This window comes from Camellia sinensis, chromosome 5, assembly GCF_055761805.1.
Source record: "Camellia sinensis isolate YWXY chromosome 5, ASM5576180v1, whole genome shotgun sequence".
Classification (NCBI taxonomy): Eukaryota; Viridiplantae; Streptophyta; class Magnoliopsida; order Ericales; family Theaceae; genus Camellia; species Camellia sinensis.
Genome location: NC_138965.1, coordinates 90319234 through 90339364, shown reverse-complemented (window position 1 = coordinate 90339364; position 20131 = coordinate 90319234). Strand labels below are relative to the sequence as shown.

At 36.8% G+C, this 20131-nt stretch overlaps 1 protein-coding gene across 10 annotated transcripts in view; it reads left to right on the top strand.

The window, feature by feature from the left end:
• Positions 1–19635, top strand: part of LOC114268958 (AMP-dependent synthetase and ligase family protein) — a 59334-nt gene extending 39699 nt beyond the window's left edge. For 5 of the 10 annotated variants that reach the window (XR_003631458.2, XM_028210200.2, XM_082869229.1 and 2 more), the window contains 8 exons: positions 2090–2198; positions 5206–5265; positions 6874–6958; positions 7382–7446; positions 9156–9215; positions 17986–18030; positions 18496–18605; positions 18685–19635. Coding sequence is in view for 5 of the 10 variants with exons in the window: in XM_028210200.2 (XP_028066001.2) it covers positions 2090–2198; positions 5206–5265; positions 6874–6958; positions 7382–7446; positions 9156–9215; positions 17986–18030; positions 18496–18605; positions 18685–18901 (751 nt within the window). In the remaining 5 variants the exon portion in view is untranslated. Of the gene's footprint in view, positions 1–2089; positions 2199–2510; positions 2665–5205; positions 5266–6873; positions 6959–7381; positions 7447–9155; positions 9216–17985; positions 18031–18453; positions 18606–18684 lie in introns of those variants that run through there. The other 5 variants (XR_014329773.1, XR_014329772.1, XR_014329774.1 and 2 more) reach the window with 3 other exon arrangements.
• The last annotated feature ends 496 nt before the right edge of the window (positions 19636–20131 follow it).

Here is a 20131-nt window from a genome sequence, read left to right as displayed (position 1 = left end):
GTGCCTATCAATCTCCACATGCTTGGTTCTGTCATGTTGAACTGGATTATGAGCTATGTTGATCGCTGCTTTGTTGTCACAGTACAATCTCATGGAATCGGTCTGATGGATCCCCAAGTCTCTCAACAATAGTCTAATCCATAGCAGTTCACATACACCCTGAGTCATAGCCTTGAATTTTGCCTCGACACTAGATCTAGCAACCACATTCTATTTCTTACTTCGTCATGTGACTAGGTTGCCTCCAACAAATGTGCAATATCCATAAGTTGATCGCCTATCAGTGATTGATCCAGAAGTTGCTCGAGACATGTCACCTTGAGTGGTATTATGAATATAACGCCTTAATTCATAAATATGTGCTATATTTCACAAAACTGCTGTGGCGGCACCCTAGAAGCCTTCTCTTCTATCATCTAGTCGACACCCTATAAAACAGTCCAAGAGAGATGTTGGTGATTGTTGGAAGAAAACTAGTGAAAAATTAGGGTTCTCTCTATTGTATCTATTATTTTTACTTAATCCAATAATATTACAAAAATACCCTTCATCACGTAAAAACAATAAAATGGAAGAACATTCCAACAAGATAATGTCTGCCCATTTGGCCTACCAATTCGCGAAGGTTGGCTGACTAAAGTGAAGTCCCAAAAATAGGTTTGTTGTACCCATGCCACAAGTTGGCCAACTAATATGAAACAATGGTTGACTAGTTGGTAGTTGAAAGTCTTGAGACCTTGGTCGACCAACTGGAAATGTTTTGTCAACCAATTGGACTTATATTTGAACAAGCTAGTCGTTTATAACTGTTGAAGGATTTAACGATTTATATCCACTCACCCCATTGTGGGGTTTCTTGATGAGAATTGGCTTCTTGAGTCTTTAACAACCTCATATATTCTCTAATTTACCTTCTAAAGAGTTTAACCACCTTGTGTGAGTGGGAGAATCCATCAATCCTTCAACGCATGTCTTCCAAGAACTTTCTCCATGTGAAGTTTTGAATTTCTTTGCTTGTGGAAGGTAATTTCTCATCCTAGTGTAATCTTAACACACTATTTCAATCATGCAACTATATTTTGGTCTCGTTTAGCGAAACCCTTGAAGCTCTAGGTGAGTGTGTCAAGTTTAAGTGTTAGGGTTTTGTGATTTGGAGTTTATTGGTTGTAGCTAAGCCAAGAAAACCTACTTATTTTTGTTTATATGTGGAAGATGTTTTGGAGGTAGTTTATTGAAAACCTACTAGTGTAAAAGTTGGGAGCGAACCTTATATGCTGAATGAATGAGATGAATGTATGTTGCTGAGTCATCATTGACTTGTGTATTTACATGTGATTACTTTGATTATATCTCACCAAATTGCACAAAATCAAAGTGATATATCTTGAACAATCAACCATCAAGACTATTAGTTAATCACTTGAGTCAGGATTCAATAATTGATAATAAATTGCTCTTGAGACAAGTAGCACTTATTTAGGATTGAGGAATAGTGAAAGAAAAGGCTGGAAAAATGGCCAAACAGGCTCAACACACAAAACTTTTCACACTTTACCTCTCAAAAGACACAACAAAGTCCAAAAATTGCTCAAGGTTAGGACCCTCCCTCGCCGGAATCAACTATACAAAATGGCCAAAAAGAACTTTTAAACCAGTTTCTCTACACCCTAAAAGACCTATAATCCACTCTAAATACAATAGAACCAAATGCCAAGCTTTCCTCCTACAGTGCTCCCACCCTCTCCCTTGATGCAGAATGGACATTGTCAGAAACTTTCTTTTTCCTATATAAATTCTGATTATTGACAATCAATATTATGGGTAAACAATGAATTCACATTATGTTTGTATTCGAGATTGGATAGCAAGATGCATCTAAGCGACACATTATGCTATATTTTCTTTCTCCCTATGACATTTATTTGTAGTTTGATTAACTTACCATTGGTAAAGCCAAGCATTGTGAATCATTGATTTTCATAGTACTATAGTTTCTTTTAATTGGGTAGTAGTATATTTTTATGTTGCTATATGGCATTTCAGGATCTGGACTACTCTTTTAACATGTCTTCCAACAAAATATTTGCAGGTGTGGGTCGCATGACCATAATCTTTATGCTCTTGATTATAAAAATTACTGCTGCGTTTATAAGATTCCATGTGGTGGCAGTATCTATGGGTCACCTGTAATTGACGAGGTCTGTTTTGGCAAACCATCATCGATAGATTTTCTTATTTATCCTTTTCCCCTCATGCAAATCATTTGGCAAAGTTAGCTATGGATTTAGCTTAACAAACATCAGTTTTTCTTTTGAATTATGTTGAATGTCTATAGTCTGACTCTTTCCTCTCTCTACATAAATATAGCGTGGCACATCATTCTCTGTAACATTGTATGCAGTTTGGCCCATCTTCATACTTTGGACCCATCTCCGGCATACAGTATCATAATTCTTGTTTTTGCTTTTGACTCTGATTTTGTGGAACGTTTCTTTTCTTTTTGTTTTAAGGAGATGAAGTTGCAGTGATAGAGACATGGTGCTCCATAAATTGGCATCAGCTTTGCAACTTCTGCATTTGTCTGTCCACGTCAAGTTGGCTTCAAGTGTCAGTTCCTGGATAATGCCCCACCTTAAAAACTTGGATACATTATTTGTTGTAAAACATGCCACTCTATTGCCAACATAAAGCTAACAAGTTTTGGAAGACGATGGGTAATGTGGAATTTTCCAAGTTGGATGTAGCAAATATAGATTGTTCTAGAAATTAATTGAAATAGGAACTTAAACAGTACAAACAAATTACTATCAAATTTCAAATTGGGCAACAAAGCCATGTATATTTGGAAATTTTGAGGAGCCACAAAACTAATCGTTAGATTAGCTACTTAAATTTTCATTATTTCTACGACTTTCAGAATGATAATCTGGTATGCTGTTCAGTGGAAAAGTCATGGATGCAACTTTTAGAAATACTTGTTTACTAAATTACTACAAATTGTTACTTTAGATCCAATACATTAAGTATTCAAAAAAGAAAAAAGGAGATACTGAAATTTGTTCTCTATGTACTATTGACAACAATGATGAAGATTGTTGGCCAAGTGTAGATGGGGAAAATGACATGAAGGAGACACTTGAATAATAACTGTATAATAAAGGAAACATAGCTGTTTGCTTTTTGAGTTTGTCTTAAATCTTAATCAAAGGAGCATCAATGTGTTAATAAAGGAAATGATGTGCCAGTCATTTAGCCAAATCCACCCTAGTTAGATTGGATGGTAGTGAGCAAAAACACAAGTTACTGTGTGAGCAACGTGGGAATATATGAACTTTATCGGATCTGTTTCGGCACAAATGTTTACATTGTCCTTTTTAGCAACTGTGATCATAAACATAAGTAGCTGTTTGTCTATTTTCTTGAAGAAATGATGATAAAATTTACCAATTTACCACCACGAGGAATGCCAAATACCACAATAACAGTGATAGTCAAAAGCTTGTATGGCAATGGGGCTTTAAGGGCTCAACTTCTGCCTATAATTAGCTTACTGCTCCAAGAATTGCCTACAAATTATTGAATGCTACTAGGGTTGTAGTACTTGCAGACTTTCATCAAATGTCACAAAGGAATGATCCACTCAAGAAGTACGTATGCCAACTAGCTTTACATGCACCAAAAAGTTCGCTCCAGAAATTTTGGCAGACAAGTTTCATTGACCTCATCAAATACCTGTAATTGTGCTACTCCAAGGAACACATGACACTAATAGAACACTACTTGAAATCACCAAGCAACTAAGAAAGTCATATGAAAAGAGAAGTTAAGGTAGAATTTTATATACGCATTACCTTTAATCCGAGCAGCAGCAAATGGAAAGTAGTACTCAAATTGTGTTTCAAACAAGAAAACAGCTACCATTTCAGTTAAGTGCCAAGTAAATAATAGAATATACACAGAGGGTGCAGAAACTGTCCACTGGTTAATTTACATGTAGTAGAAAACCTTATTGGCCTCCTGAAAGATTTGCAGTGCTGCAAAATGCATTCAGTTATTCCAGATTTTAGTTTTTGATTGGCTAGTGGTAAGTAGGGAAAGAGATTTCGCCAAGGAGATCCTGCTGCTACATTACACCATGTAGCTGTATGCCTATACATAGTTATAATAACCTTTTTCTGCTGAAGACTTTTTCCTTTTCTTATTTCTTTTAGTTGGAGTGCATGCGATACACATACTTTAGTCTACTGTGTAATTATCTATTTATTATGAGCTATGATCAGTATTTTGTGTCACTTTGATCTAATGGTCTCTGATTGTTCAGAACAATGTTTTAAATATTTTTGAAAAGGCATCTAACTTGTGTAACTTTGGCTGACAAAAACTTTTTCCCAGTCTTTGAAAAATGAAAATTTCAAGGGTTTTAGTAAAATTATACATGTTGAAGCTATTACGTCGGAGATAATATGTTGGGAGGATACCTCTGCAGTATACTTTTTGTTACACAGCGAATTGGCAATAGTTACATCTACTCTTTGTCTGAATTGATAATAGGTGTAATTTTTTAAAGAACTCAATCAGTATTTCACTACTAGTAGAAGTTCAATAGTTGCTTGCATTTTGATTTAGACCCATACAGTACATGGCAGTTGACTTTGACCTTTTCCTTTCACCTTATTTCTCAGCATGTTCCAATTGACAAGCTGTATTGGTTTGTTATCTGTATCTGAGCATTTTGTCATATAGCTTGCATTATAAATTGCTGACATTAGTTTCAAAATTTATGGTGAGACCTCCTTTACTCAATATATAGCCTCCCAATCAAGCAGCATTTTACATACCATTAGCAGGTAGGGGCCACTTTGGAAAAGTACATGTATCCACTGCATTGTGTTTCTTGTGCATATATTTACACATTATTCCTGGCATGATATATGCATCCTTGCATTGATTTGTTATGTATATGCTTGCACATTATCCTTGACATGATCTTGTAGATTCATTGACAATTAGATAATTCTTTAGCTTTTTCTCCCCTTCTGATCATTGAATGGTAGAATGATACACATGAATGCACCATTATTTTCTCCATAACTTGTATTCAATGATATTTATTTATGTGGATCATTGTCTCTTGCCAAAGAGAATAATCAATAAATAATTGCTTTTGCATTTTTAGTTGTTTATAACTGATTACTTTCAATGTAGGTTCACAATACACTTTATGTGGCATCTACTAGTGGCCGTGTTACAGCAATATCCATAGAGGTGCGAATCTTCTTTTAAGAAAAATGGTTATATCAAATTTTTGGATCATTGTATAGCATAAATATCAGTATTACGTAGAGTGGAAAATGTACTCCTTACTTGAGACCTTCAAATGTTGATGGGGGAAAAGATAATAGGTATTTACTAGACCACAGCTGTGTAGATGTTCTTTTCATATTTTCAAGTTGCTTGCTCGTTTCCCACCAGCAGAAGTTTAAAGTCGGACATCAAAATTTACATCGCAAGTTCAATACTTCAGAACTTTGCCCTTGTGGTTTGGACACCAAGGGTTTTCATTGACCTCAATGAAATTGCCTTGTGGTTATGAAAATGATCTCACTAAAATGAGTACAATATTTTATGTTTACAATTTATGTCGCTAAAGGAGGAACTCATTTGTATATAACTTAACCACAATTGGGTAAAGTAATCACATATATTGGACAACCCTTGCTCTTTTTTTGTCCCCTTTTTTTCTCTAGATACCTTTTGGTTTGTGTTACATGAAAGAGTACTGGAGAAAGCAGTTTTTAACGAGAGAAAAGTGTTGCATCTTTGCAATGGTTACAATTGAGAATCTAATACACTATGTTTGACAAAATTGCACCCAAAATTTTTCTAAATGACAAAAGGACTCCGGACTCATATTTTGTAATATGTTGATCAATTTTCTCTCACTACTTAATTCAGGATTTGCCATAATTAGCAAAATTTGCATGTTATTGTGACATCAAATTTTGTGTAAAATAAAGAAGCAAATAAAATTTATTTACACCCAATTTTACAACCAAAATTACACTTTTATATGCATTCGGGTTTTTGACGTAGGCCAATATGAAATTAAATGCAATAGCCTTTGAGAGAAATTTGAAGATTTAGGGGTATATGGTACAAAATTTATTATTTGGGTTCATTTTGGGTTTTGGCATCTCCTTCCTTCAAGTGATTTCCTTTACTCATGATTTCCAGAGATCTATATTACATGGACTCTTCTAAATGTATGAAGTACTCATGTCGGATACTCGATACTTGGTTAAGGTTGTGGACTACATGTCCAACACATGTAGTTGGACATTCACCTATCAAATCTGTTTTCAGAATCTTATGCTTCACAATATGATTCATGATTCATGATTCATGCATAGATCATTATGAATCTATTGTGGGATAGAATCATTGGTGAATTGCTCGATTCAGCTTTCGATTTGTGCGATACTTGGAATTATCGTGATGTGATAAGATTGAGAATTGTAGGTGTGTTTTAGCTGTACATGAGCTAACCGTAAGTGTTATTTAGTTGAGTCTTCTAGCCTATAAATAAGTGGTTTAGGCTCCTAATAAGTACTTTTGTTAAATTTTATATCAAATTTTAGAGCTGGGCTCATGTAACCCTAGATTTGAAAACCATTTCTTGTAGTACTTTATGATACTTATCTTGCTGCCTGTATGGGAGTGGGGGTGTTGGGTGAATTACTAACAAAATTGTACTTTCATTTCCCTATTACATATCTTCCCTATCCCAGGCTTGTCATGCTCTGGACATCTGTTTATGTTTATTTGCTTTATTATTTTCATCATTTCTTGTTAAGCCATGTTTTCTAAATGCAGTCTATGACATTCAGTAAACGATGGCTGCATGAGTTGGAAGCACCAGTTTTTGGGTCCCTTTCCATCAATTCCTACAATGGAAATGGTATTGCTTTTGTTCATTTTACTTTCTATCCTTACTATCATTCCTGATGATAGGTAATTCTGCCAGAGAACATTCTGAGTTCAGTTAAGATCTCTATGCAGCTAAGCTATAACCAAACCAAACTAACTAAACTAAGCCTTGTATCCACACTCAAGTGGGGCTGGTTGGCTAACAATTTTTTTTTTTTTTGCTTCTTTGTAGAATTTCCTGTTATTTTGCCTTTACTTGTGGAGACCGCCTGCCAAATTGTAGTCCATATCAAATTTCTATAAAGTATTGGAATATCTATATTATGTTTTCTGGGAATTTTAGTTATGCGGGTAGTGCCTGCTCGTGTGAGTGTATGTGCACATGCATCAACATGCTTGCCTGTGTATCAAATGTCAATTTTGTTGCATCACTAGACTGTTTTTGGTTTTGTAGTCATTTGTTGCTTGGTGGATGGACATGTTGTGGCACTGGATTCTGATGGATCCATTATCTGGAAGGTACAAATACACCCTTCATATATATACATATATATTTGGATTTCCATACAATGACTTGTCTGGTTCCATTTATTCTTAGTAATTGGACATTTAATTTCTATTAGTTAAAAATGGTTAGGGAGGCCGATTTATTGTCACATTTTTTTTTTCCTTTTTTTTTTTTTTTGGTGCACATTCAGAAGTGAAGTCAAATATACGTAATATTGGTAACAACTGTTTGGATTGACCACTACCTCTACGAACTGCCTCTAATTAATGAGGTGCGAGCGTAATAAAGAGATCAAACAGAAGTCAATGCCAACCCTAAAGAGGGGGTTGATCATATTTATATTTAACCAACAAAACCATCAAATTATAAAATACACTTGCCAGCCTTACTACTGCTACATACTTCTACATATACAACTGATTGATAACATGTTAACTATCTCCTATTCTAACACTTACTCTCAAGTTGGAACATATATATCAGTTATGCCCATCTTCCTACATAGATCAAAAAAATGTTCTCCACTAAAAGCATTATTGAATATATCTCTTAAGTGAGCCCTAGAGCCGATAAAGGAGGTGATGATTTGCTTCTTTCTAAGAAGCATGGACACGAACACGACATAGATACACCAACACAACAATTTTCAAACAACGAGGGCATTATATGTTGGGGACACTCAGTATATATAGTTTTATATATTTATTATATGTTTTATTTTTGTATATGAATACATCATTCAAAGGCAACAAAAAAAATGCAACACTACACTAATTATGAAAAATCTACATTATTTCTCTTTATCATTGTAACCAAAGTTACTTTGTTCAATCTTATAATTAGTTTTGTGTTGTCTAAATGATGGACATGTGTTTCCCAAGTGTCCGAAGCATGTCTGGCTTTAAAAAAAATAATTTAAAAATAGGACATGTTTGAACGAGTGCCCAACCCGTGTTGGGAAGTGTCCAACACAGACGCGTCACCTTAAAATTGTTTGTGCTTCTCAGGCTTCTTCATTATCATATCTCATATAAAATGACACTCAAGTTCAAAGTGTTTATTCTTCTCATGATATTCTGACTTGTTTGTGATGAATTGTTGTTAACCACCATACTGATTAAACACTAAGCACGACACAGACAGAGTTATACCAAAGCATTATCTAATTTCAAAGCACTATCTAATTTCAAAATACATATTAAACAGCCATACTGATTCATAATGACACTCAATTTCAATATGTTTAGTTCTATCATGATATACTGAATTGTTGACCACCATATTGATTAAACACTAAGCACGACACAAGCGGAGTTATTCCAAAGAATTATCTAATTTCAAAATATGAATTCAATAGCCATATTGATTATTAACTTCTTTATGAAATAGTTGGAAAATAGAGTCAATCTCTGAATGTTCTTTTATTTAGAATGTCCAATTAATGCTTGAACAATCATCAAAAAAAGAGAAATCAGAAAAACCCAAAAGACTTGTATCTTGATGGATCCCAAACATCATAATGAACTAAAAAGATTTTGCGATAGATTTAAATCAATCGTATTAGGAGATGGGCTGCTGTCTTCTTTTTTGCAATCTCATATTGTTGGCTCGTGCAGACCTTTTGAGATGCATGTTGCACATGATGCATTATTTGCATGACATTTTTTTTTTTATTGATTGTCCTTTTCTTTTTTTATTTAGTTGAATTATTTTTTTCCAGGTGAAAACTGGTGGGCCAATATTCGCTGGACCCTGCATATCTTACACACTACCTTCTCAGGTAAATATACCCTTTAGGACAGCAGAACTTCGAACTATTTCAGGTCAAACACTCCACTTCAATGATTACAACTAAGGCATTATCTTGTAGAATTCTGAGAAATCTTTATTTCATTACTTCTCTCAATTATTTTGTTCATAGCTTCACCAAAAACTTCCATTATAACAGTCATACAGTTGCTCAGTGTTTTGAAAAGCGCGCCTAAGTGCGCGCCTAAGCTCGAGGCGAGGTGAGGCGCAGCTCTGCGCCTCGTGCATAGCGAGGTGAGGCAACGTAGAGGAGGCACAGGTGAGGCGATGAGGCGCGCGCTTTATTCTAAGGCTCAAGGCGAGCGCCTTTTGCACTTTGCGTTTTTTCCACTCCAACAACCCATTTGGTTTTTTTGTGTGGATACCCACATGGAATAAAATCTCATTTACAATATAAAATGATCAAAACGTAGGTCAAAAGAGCAAAAACATTAAAAAAAAACCCTAGTGGAGAAGAAGAAGACAACAACGAAGGTTCGACTCCTGTTCTCGTCTCCTCTGGTACGACGCTTCGTCTCTTCTCTCTCTGGCTCTTCTCTCTGGTTCTTCTCTCTAACTCTTCTCCTCTTCTCTGGTTCGACTGTTCTTCTCTTCTCTCTCTTCTCTGGCTCTTCTCTCTGGTTTTTCTTCTTCTTCATTCGATCTTCTTTTTCTTTCCTCTCTCTCTCAGTCACTCTCTCTCTCTTTCTTCTGTTCTGTCCTATTCTCTTTGACTTTTCTTTCTTTCTTTCTTTCTTTTCTTTTATGCTGGCTGATTCTAAACCCCCCCCCCTCTCTCTCTCCTGTTTTATCATTTATTTTTCTTCTTCAATTTTTTTTGGCTTTTCTATCTTATTTATTATATATATATATATATTGCTGATTAGTTTATATGAACAAATTTTTTTTTAATTAATTTTAATGATATGTGTTTATTAATTTTATGTGGATGATCTTAGTAGATAAGGTTTTTGGTGGATGTGAATGTGATACTTTATACCTTTTGTTGGATATTATATTTTTAATATACTACATATATTTGTTATGTTAAAAAGTTTGCCTATTTTATAATTTTGCTTTGATTTTACTACGTGCGCCTCGCTTTGGTGAGGCGCGCACCTCGCCTCGCTCCTCGCTCCTCGCTCTTAGGCTATAGGAGACCTTATCACCTCGGTGCGCCTGGAGCCTTTTAAAACACTGCAGTTGCTTACCTTGAAAATGAGTAACATGCAATAATATGATATATGCATTGCATTGTTTGTGATGCAGCTGTTTTAGAGGAAAGAGCAAATAAGTTTTTTGTACCTGGGAATTCCAAAAATGGTATTTGAATGTTAATCTTTCAAGCGTAATTGGTGATTGAACATCCAAGAAATATTCCTGTTTGCACTTGTAAACATGTTGCTATGACTAATTTTAGTTATATTCCATATCTGTAGACTGCAGTAATAAAATGTTTTTAAAGTAAGTGTTGAGTACAGAGACCAATCTAAAATTGAGGCAGTGTTGGATTTATGAGTAAATGTGCAGAATTCTAGTGAGAGGTGTAGGGTGTTTGGGGTGTGGCGGATTGTTTGGGCTTACTCTCCCCTCAATCAATTTTGGGCTTCCACTTGGTTCTTTCAAAGCAGCCTCAGTGTGGGATGATATTATTAATGGTATCAAAATCAAAATAGAAATGGATTTCTGTAGAGAAATTCCCAAATTGGGGTTCGAGAGCTAAAGATTTGAAATTTACAATCTCAAAATATTTTTTTATTAGAAGTCCTAACGCCTATTTACAGGCATAGGACAGACTACACACTCCTTTAAAAACAAAACCAATTCATGGCCAAATTCATGACTCTCTATAACTTCCTTTGAAGCAACATAAATAGTGGAAGGTTGATTTGTTGCCACTTTTCTTTTCATGTGCAGCAAGGTGTCATCCTTGGTAATTGTGTAGGTATTGTTGGAATAGGAAATAAGTGATTGTATTTTATTATTTTTATTTATTCCTTTGATTGGTGTAATGGGCTGACCCATATATTATGCTGTATTGCACTCCTGTAATTATTCAGTATTATTAATATAAAAGGGTATGAAGTCTAACTCATTTCCTAATTCCTTCTCTTCTCTAAACTAACATGGTATCAGAGCCAAAACCCTAGCCTCATCTTTCTGTTGCCTTTCTTCTCCTGTCAAAACAGTCCAGACCATCAAAACAATCCAGACCGACCACTGTAGCCCACACCTAGCCTACCTACAGTCAAACCCTAGTCCCCACGCCCTTGCCCAGCTCTCTCGACAGCCTTTTAGGCGTCGTCAACCGTCCTTCTCGCGTTCTAGGGGGCTGTCGGCAGTCCCTTTGTCTTCCTAGGGGGTTGTCGGTAGTCCCTCTGGCTCCTTAAGCCTCTATCGGAACTCCCTAGGGGGTCGTCGATCGTCCCTTTGACCATATGGGCCTCGTCGACCAGCCTTCTGACTGCCTTTGCCTCTGTTGCCATCTACCTCTGGGTCTGCCTTCGTCTACCTTTTCTCTCTTCGTTTTTAATGGTTGGTTAGTTTATTATCCACTATTTAATTCTCTTCACAAAAATAAATAAAATAAAATAAAATATATATATATATAGAAAAATACAAAAAAATAAAAAAAATAAAAATCAATAAATAAATATGATACATTAAAAAAAAAAAAAATTCTTGCTTCTTTATGAGTCTCTAGTTACTATTGTGCTTGTTTCTCCACTCTCATCTTTCGGATTTATGATTGGCATTGTGGTTGAGGCATAGTTAGTAGTGTCCCCATGACAGATTTGACTAGTGAATCTACTACCTTTCTGCTCTCTCAGGGCGAGCATTCTGCCATCCCTTCTACTATGACTAATACCCTCTACACTAGCCTTAGAATCACTACCCCTCTATTCAATAGTCATAATTACCTAGCGTGGTCGCAGAGTCTGACTATTTTCTTAAAGAGCAAGGGAAAGATGAGATATGTTGATGGGCGAGTTCAGGCACCCAATATCACCGACCCTCATTATGACCAGTAAGAGATCACCAATTCTCTGATTATGGGCTAGTTGATCCATTCTATGGTTCCGAAGATTGGAGAGGGCTATTTGTCTATGGACACTACCCAGGATATTTGGGAGGCCATAGCAACTACTTACTCCAGGAAGGGGAATTTTTACAGGCTTTTGAGTTACGTCGCTCCATTGAAAGGTTAGTACAAGGTGAGCAGACTATCCTCCAGTATTTTACCTTTCTTAGAAATGGGTGGAAGCAGCTTGATCACCTTCAGGATTACAAGCCTGTTTGTCCCACTGATTTTGCTGGTTACCGGAAGTTTGTGGCGCAAGAGCGGGTCTTTAAGTTCTTGAAAGGCCTAAATGTGGAGTATGATCCGGTTCGGAGTAGGGTACTTGGCATGGATGTGCTTCTTTTTCTCCAGAAAGCTTTTGCTTTTGTGCAAAATGAGGAGAGTCGCCGTTCTGCGATGCTTCCTTCTGTTACTACTGATCGCTCGGCCTTAGTTTCTGCACACTCTCGCAATGGTGACCGTGTAACTCGTGGGTCTCATCCTTCCTCTGAGAAGGATAATTTGTACTATGATTACTGTCGTCGGCCTCACCACACACGAGAGACTTGTTGAAAGTTGCATGACACTCCCTCTGGTGGCCGAGGCGACCGTCCTAGTACTCGCGGAGGTCGGTCTGGTCCTAGAGGCCGCGGGGCAAATGCACGAGCTCACCTTTCAGACACTGTTGAGCCATCATCTTCTTCTCTAGTTGTCTCGACCGCTGTTGATGTTTCGGGGTTATCTGCCTCAGATTTTGAGATTATTGTTGACCATTTGCTAGACCGTCGAGCCTCCACTTTTGCTACAGGTGCACCCTCTTCTTCTTTTGCCAATTCAAGTAACTTAGCTTCCTCCACATGTGCATTGCTATCTCATATGACTGTACCATGGATTATTGATTTCGGTGCTTCCAACCATATACTTGGCTCCTCTAATTTATTTTCTGAGTATAACCCGTCCTCAGGTCAGGAAAAAGTGCGTATCGCTGATGGTACCATTTCGTTTGTGTCAGGGAAATGTTTAATTCATGCCACCTCTTCCCTTCCTTTGTCTTCTGTCCTTCATGTTCCCAATTTCAGTGTTAATCTTTTATCTTTGAGTCGTATTACCAGTGCTTAAATTGTAGCGTGACTTTTTTTTCCTGATCATTGTCTTTTTGAGGACCTTATCACGAGGAAGAGGATTGGCAGTAGTCGAGAGGAACATGGGCTTTACATTCTGGATCAGACAGACAAGCTGGCTTATTCTTCTATTCAGTTACCATCCACCAAGGACGACATTTGGCTATGGCACCGTCGCTTAGGACATCCCTCTTTTTATTACTTAAGCATTTATTTTCCTCTGTTTTTGAGACAAATAATGTGTTAGATTTTCAATGTGAGTCTTGTCAACTTGGAAAACAACACAGAGCTTCTTTTGCTCCTTCTATTAATAAAAGTTTAGTTTCTTTTTCTTTGATTCATTCTAATATATGGGGTCCATCCCGTTTTGTGTCTTTAACTGGTCAAAAATGGTTTGTTACCTTCAATGATGATTGTTCCAGGGTCACTTGGGTCTATTTGATGAAAGATAAAAGTGAGGTTTTTTTTTGTGTTTCAAAACGTCTATAAAATGGTTTGTACTTAGTTTGGGGCGGTTGTCAAAATTCTACGTTCTGATAATGGGAAAGAATATATTGACTTTGGTCTTGCCACGTACTTCGCCACACATGGCATTATTCACCAAACTTCTTGCACTAATACCCCTCAATAAAATGGTGTTGCAGAACGCAAAAATCGCCATCTTCTTGATGTCGCTCGTTGTCTATCCTTTGAGATGTGGGTTCCTCGATCCTATTGAGGGGAAGTGATTCTCACTACCGCTTAGTTGATTAATCGTCTTCCTATCCAAGTCCTTCACAAACAAACACTTGTTCAAATTTTGTTCGGGTCTACCTCTTTCGGGTTCTCCATTCCTCTTAAGACTTTTGGCTATGTTTGCTTTGTCCATAATCATTCACCTATTCGTGGTAAATTGGATCCTAGGTCTCTTAAGTGTGTTTTTCTGGATTATTCTGCCACCAAAAAGGGTTATAAGTGTTATCATCCTCCCACTCGCAAATGTTTTGTCTCCATGGATGTCACTTTCTTTGAGTCTCAGCCTTACTTTCCAACCATCCTGGTCTCACGGTTATCCCTTCAGGGGGAGCCTTGGTGTGAAGAAATTCCTGTTCCACTTCCGCTAGTGGTTGAATAGGTAGAGGATGATGAGCCAGCAGTTGTTGAGGAAAAGGAAGCAGGCAACGTTTATATCAAGGACAATGACAGACAGCAAGTTACCTGGATGCAAGAGACTACTTTCCTTCCTCTACTGCCAACTTCTCCGGATGAGTGTCCAGAGTCAACCCTTTCTTCTGAGAGTCCAAGTAATTTTGATTCTAGTGCTTCTATTCCTGTTTTGTCAGATCTTGATGTTCCCATTGCTAATAAGAAGGGGGTTAGGTCATGTATTCAGCATCCTATTAGTAATCATGTCTTTTATTCTCATCTGTCATCCTCATATAAAGCTTTTCTGTCTAATGAGTCTTCTATGAATGTACCTATCAATTTTCAGGATGTTCTCCCTATTCCTAAATGGAAACATGCCATGATGGAAGAGATGAGAGCTCTCAGCAAGAATGGCAGTTGAGAGTTAATGGAGTTACTTAGAAGAAAAAAATCCAATTGGGTGTAAGTGGGTGTACACGGTAAAACACAAAGGAGATGGTTCCATAGAACGGTACAAAGCAAGACTAGTTGCTAAGGGTTTCACTCAGACTTATGGGGTGGATTACTATAAGACATTTGTACCGGTTGATAAGATGAACTCTGTAAGAATCTTACTCTCTCTTGCTGCAAATTTGGATTGGCCACTTCAAATTTGGATTGCCAAAATTGGGTGTAAGTGGTTGTACACGGTAAAACACAAAGGAGATGGTTCCATAGAACGGTACAAAGCAAGACTAGTTGCTAAGGGCTTCACTCAGACTTATGGGGTGAATTACTAGGAGACATTTGTACCGGTTGGTAAGATGAACTTTATAAGAATCTTACTCTTTCTTGCTGCAAATTTGGATTGGCCACTTCATTAGTTTGATGTGAAGAATGCCTTCCTTCATGGAGACCTAGCAAAAGAGGTCTATATGGATATTTCTCCTAGTTTTGCGGATGCTAAGTCCAATGGTAAAATATGCAGGCTTCGAAAGTTACTTTATGGGCTAAAGCTGTCTCATAGGGCTTGGTTTGAAAGGTTTGCTCAAGCTATGTTGAAATATGGGTTCAAGCAAAGTCAAGCTGATCACACCTTGTTTGTGAAACACTCCTCAGATGGTAAGACCACACATCTTATTGTCTATGTTGATGATATTGTTCTGACAAGAGATGATGTTGAGTAGATTTCTCGTTTGAAAGAATACTTAGCCAAGGAATTTGAAATCAAAGACTTAGCCTATTTGAAGTATTTTTTGGGCATTGAAGTAGCTCGATCCAAGGATGGCATCTTCATGTGCCAGCGGAAGTATGCACTTGACTTGCTGAAGGAAACTAGAATGCTTGGAGGTAGACCATGTGATACACTTCTAGAACCAGGCCAGAAACTGAGTGAGGATCAAAAGGGAGATTTAGTGGACAAGGGGAGATACTAGAGACTAGTGGGCAAGCTCATATACTTATCCCATTCACGTCAGGACATTGACATTGTTGTGAGCAAGTTTATGCATGCTCCTAGAGCTTCTCACTTGGAGGCAGTTATGAGAATCTTGAGATATCTGAAGTCTTCTCCTAGGAAGGGTCTCTATTTCTCTAAACATGGCCATCTCAGTGTGGAGGCATTTACTAATGCAGATTGGGCCGGATTAGTCACTGACAAACGATCAACTTCCGAATACTGCACATTTGTTGGTGGCAACCTAGTAACATGGCGAAGCAAGAAACAGAATGTGATTGCTAGATTTAGTGCTGAGGCAGAATTCAGGACTATGGCTCAGGGTGTATGTGAGTTACTCTAGATTAAACTATTGTTGGATGACTTGGGAATCCATCAGACTGACTTCATGCAACTATACTGTGACAACAAGGCCGCAATCAACATAGCTCATAATCCAGTTCAACATGATAGAACTAAGCATGTGGAGATTGATAGGCACTTCATCAAGGAAAAATTCACTAGTGGCATCATATGCATTCCTCTTGTGAAGACTGGAGACCAACTAGCCGATGTTCTTACCAAGGGGCTAGGGAGCAAACCATTTCATTGCATTCTCAACAAACTGGGCATGAGAGATTTTTGCACTAGCTTGAGGGGAGTGTTGGAATAGGAAATAAGTGATTGTATTTTATTATTTTTATTTATTCCTTTGATTGGTGTAATGGGCTGACCCATATTATGGCACTCTTGTAATTACTCAGTATTATTAATATAAAAGGGAATGAAGTCTAACTCATTCTGTAATTCCTTCTCTTCTCTTCTCTAAACTAGCAGGTATTTCTTGGCATCATGTGTAGTTTGTCTATCATATTGCCATGGTTGGCCAAGTAGGATGTGACAAACATCCAGAGGCATGATATCATGCCACACGTAATCAAAGTACTTCTTACGAATAGAGAAGTCTACCAAATACCTCTTACCAAATACCTCTTATACACCTTTATTTCATGATCTTTCTTAATCCAAGAGACTTGTAAAGATGAGGATGATTTTCAACCTCAATGTTCAACTTGTCAACCACCTCTTGAGAAACCACATTCTTACAACTTCCTGCATCAATGACCATGCTACAAACTCTACCACCAATGTTGCAAATTAGTAGTATATAAAACATTATTCCTCAACCAATTTTCTTCATTTGTTGGCTTAGGCACAAATAGATTATTCCTCATCATAAGAGCCAGGGTTTCCTCTTCAACAAAATCACCTCCAATTAACACCAATCATTGATTCACTAAAACATAGTGTACACTATCAAACATAATAAAACCCAGTAAGCGATCGCCTCATCACCTCACCTCACCTCACCTTGCGTCTTGGTGCCTTGACTTGCCTCACCTTTTAAAACACAGGTCCACTCAAAGTAGAGCCACCTCTAACATTTGTTGAAGAACCGACCTTGAAAGTACTTGGGGCTTTAGACGGTTTTTAATTTGGTTTTGTAGGGCTTTTAGACAAGGTGATTTTTTTTTTTTTTTTTCAACCGAACCTTTTGATTTTGACAAATATCTAAGAGGATAAAATTTTAGGCCTTTGAAAACATGGGGTCCTTAGACAAGTGCCTCACTCACCTGAGGGATGGGTCAGCATTGACCAAGGTAGGATGGTGAGATCCTTCTTTTTTTTCTCTATTCTCACAATATGGTAGTAGAAGAAAAGAGTGCTATAAAAAAAAATCGTACTCCTTGGCTGGCCATATATGTGCTTACATAAGTACTAGGGCCTAATCCATGTAGGTTGGGATTGGGACTTTTAACGTCCCTCTAAAATCTAGATCCAAGTGGAGTCTACACCTTATAAGGATAAAGTTACCAATTAATTGCAATTGCACTCTAGTCTTCAAAGATTTAATTATTTATTATTAATAAAACCTATGTGCCGCATTACACACAATGCAAGCTCACCCTAACTTTTTATGCTTGATAGGTTTTTACTTTGTCTGATACTGCAAACTGTCTTTGATTTTATTCCTGTACAGGTGCTCATATGTTCCAGAGATGGGAATATTTATTCGTTTGAATTGGTAAGATCTAGCATTGACATCTTTTTACTTTCTATTTCTGTGATCATCATCTACTACCTTGCATACAGTATCCATTAATTTTGTTCGTTTTGTACAACTATTTGGAATATAGCTCATGCTTGAAATTAGAATCATGGAATAAAAGATGTTTTCTTAATTTTTACCTAAGGATGCATTTTCAATTAATTTGCACTATGACCTTCAAAATGTTCATTGTATATTTAGAAGACCTGAAGGATAATAGATACAGTCAAGGATGGATATGGGGGGGGCGACCGCACCCCCAAAAATTTGAAAAACATCATATATTATATTAGAAAATTTAAAATTATAATATTTCCGCACCCCTGTAGTGATAATCCCGAATTCGTCCTGGATACAGTCCATTGATACCTTACATACTATGTCTGAACATTTTGGCAGAGGTATAGCGAAGGAACACTATTTTGGTTTCATTTTATGTAGGAAAAGGGAGATCTACTCTGGGAATACAATGTTGGAGTTCCAATTACTTCATCTGCTTATGTTGATGAAAACTTACAGTTGGTATCTACCTCCTCTCTTATTTCAGATAGGTATGTAAACTATACTAAATTGATTGGATTATTTTAATATTCTTTTTATTTTGGTGACAATAACCACTCTCTCTTTCAGGTTAATTTGTGTCTGTGCAAGTTCTGGAAGTATATATTTGCTTCGTATTCCCTCGGATTGTGCTGGAGAACTAAACAGTGTGAGGAAAGATGTGGTACAGGAATTTGCTAGGCTGGACCTCCAAGGAGACATTTTTTCTTCTCCAGTGATGATTGGTGGCCGGATTTTTGTCGGTTGCAGGGATGATTATGTGCACTGCCTGGGGTTGGAGACCTGAATTTCAATGGAAGTATAAAGAAGTTGAGGACCTCTGATATCTTCCCTCCATATTTTGCTACTTTGATTCCATGAATTTGAATTCAAATTCAACTTTGGCCTGCAATTCCACACCTAAAGCGCTCATAAATTTCAGTGGTAGTGTGCTGCGTTGCCATGGACTCTGTACTACAAAATGTTGCCATGCCAATTCAAACTGAGTAATTTCTTGAAAAAGTTTCAGATGAGTTCACAACATTGGCGAGTCTAGAGTCATTCAAAGCTACATGTTTACTGTTGTACCAGCTGTGACTACAATGCCCATGTGGATTGTGTGATTTCTGGCCATAAAGATGGCATTTGGAGACACGGGATGAAAGATGGGGCCTGAAAATTCTAGCAGCACCCAACACCATTTGAACTGCTCATTCAAGGACTCCCAAGCTTGTTATGGTAGTTGCGACTAGAGTTGTTTAAAATATCGTCTAATCTGCTAAAATCGCATCGATCTACATCAATCTGCACGCTCTAACTATTAACCGCGGTTTAAACTTTAAAATTTATAATTTGCCAACCAAACCACTCTGCTCTACTATAGTTAATATATATATATTTTTTAACGTCTAATGAAATATCAATGTAAAAATGAGTGAGAGAGATTTAAAATATGAAATTTATTACAAATTAGCGGTTATATATATGAAACATATTATGTAAAATTATTTTGTATTATATATCTAAAAAATATTATACAAATTAGTGTTATATATTATGCAAATGTATGATAATTAGTTAAAATATTTTTCAATCCGTTAATCTGTCAAAAACCGTCCAAAACGCAATTTGTTAATCCGCTAACCCGTCATTTGGTTTGTAATTTTATTCTCAAACCGTTCAAACCGCAACATGCACACTTTAGTTGCAACAATCATCTTATGGCCTCGTTTGGGAGGTTGGCTATTTTAGTTTTTGACTATTTTAGTAGGTTAAAATATTTGTGTTTGGAAAGAGTTGGATTTTTTTGTAATTATATGTGATTTTGTAAGAAAAAAAAAAAAGAAATGATTGAGTTTGATGTGATATTTTATGTTATTAAATATTTTAACATATTTTATTATTTTATAGATTTTAGGCCCCCAAAAAATAAATAAATAAATAAAATCCTTTCCCAAACACCCCATATTTTTGCTCAATGTGACTGTTTCGTCAAATCGTGCAGGGTTTGTTTTGCAGATAAAACTACATTTCTTGT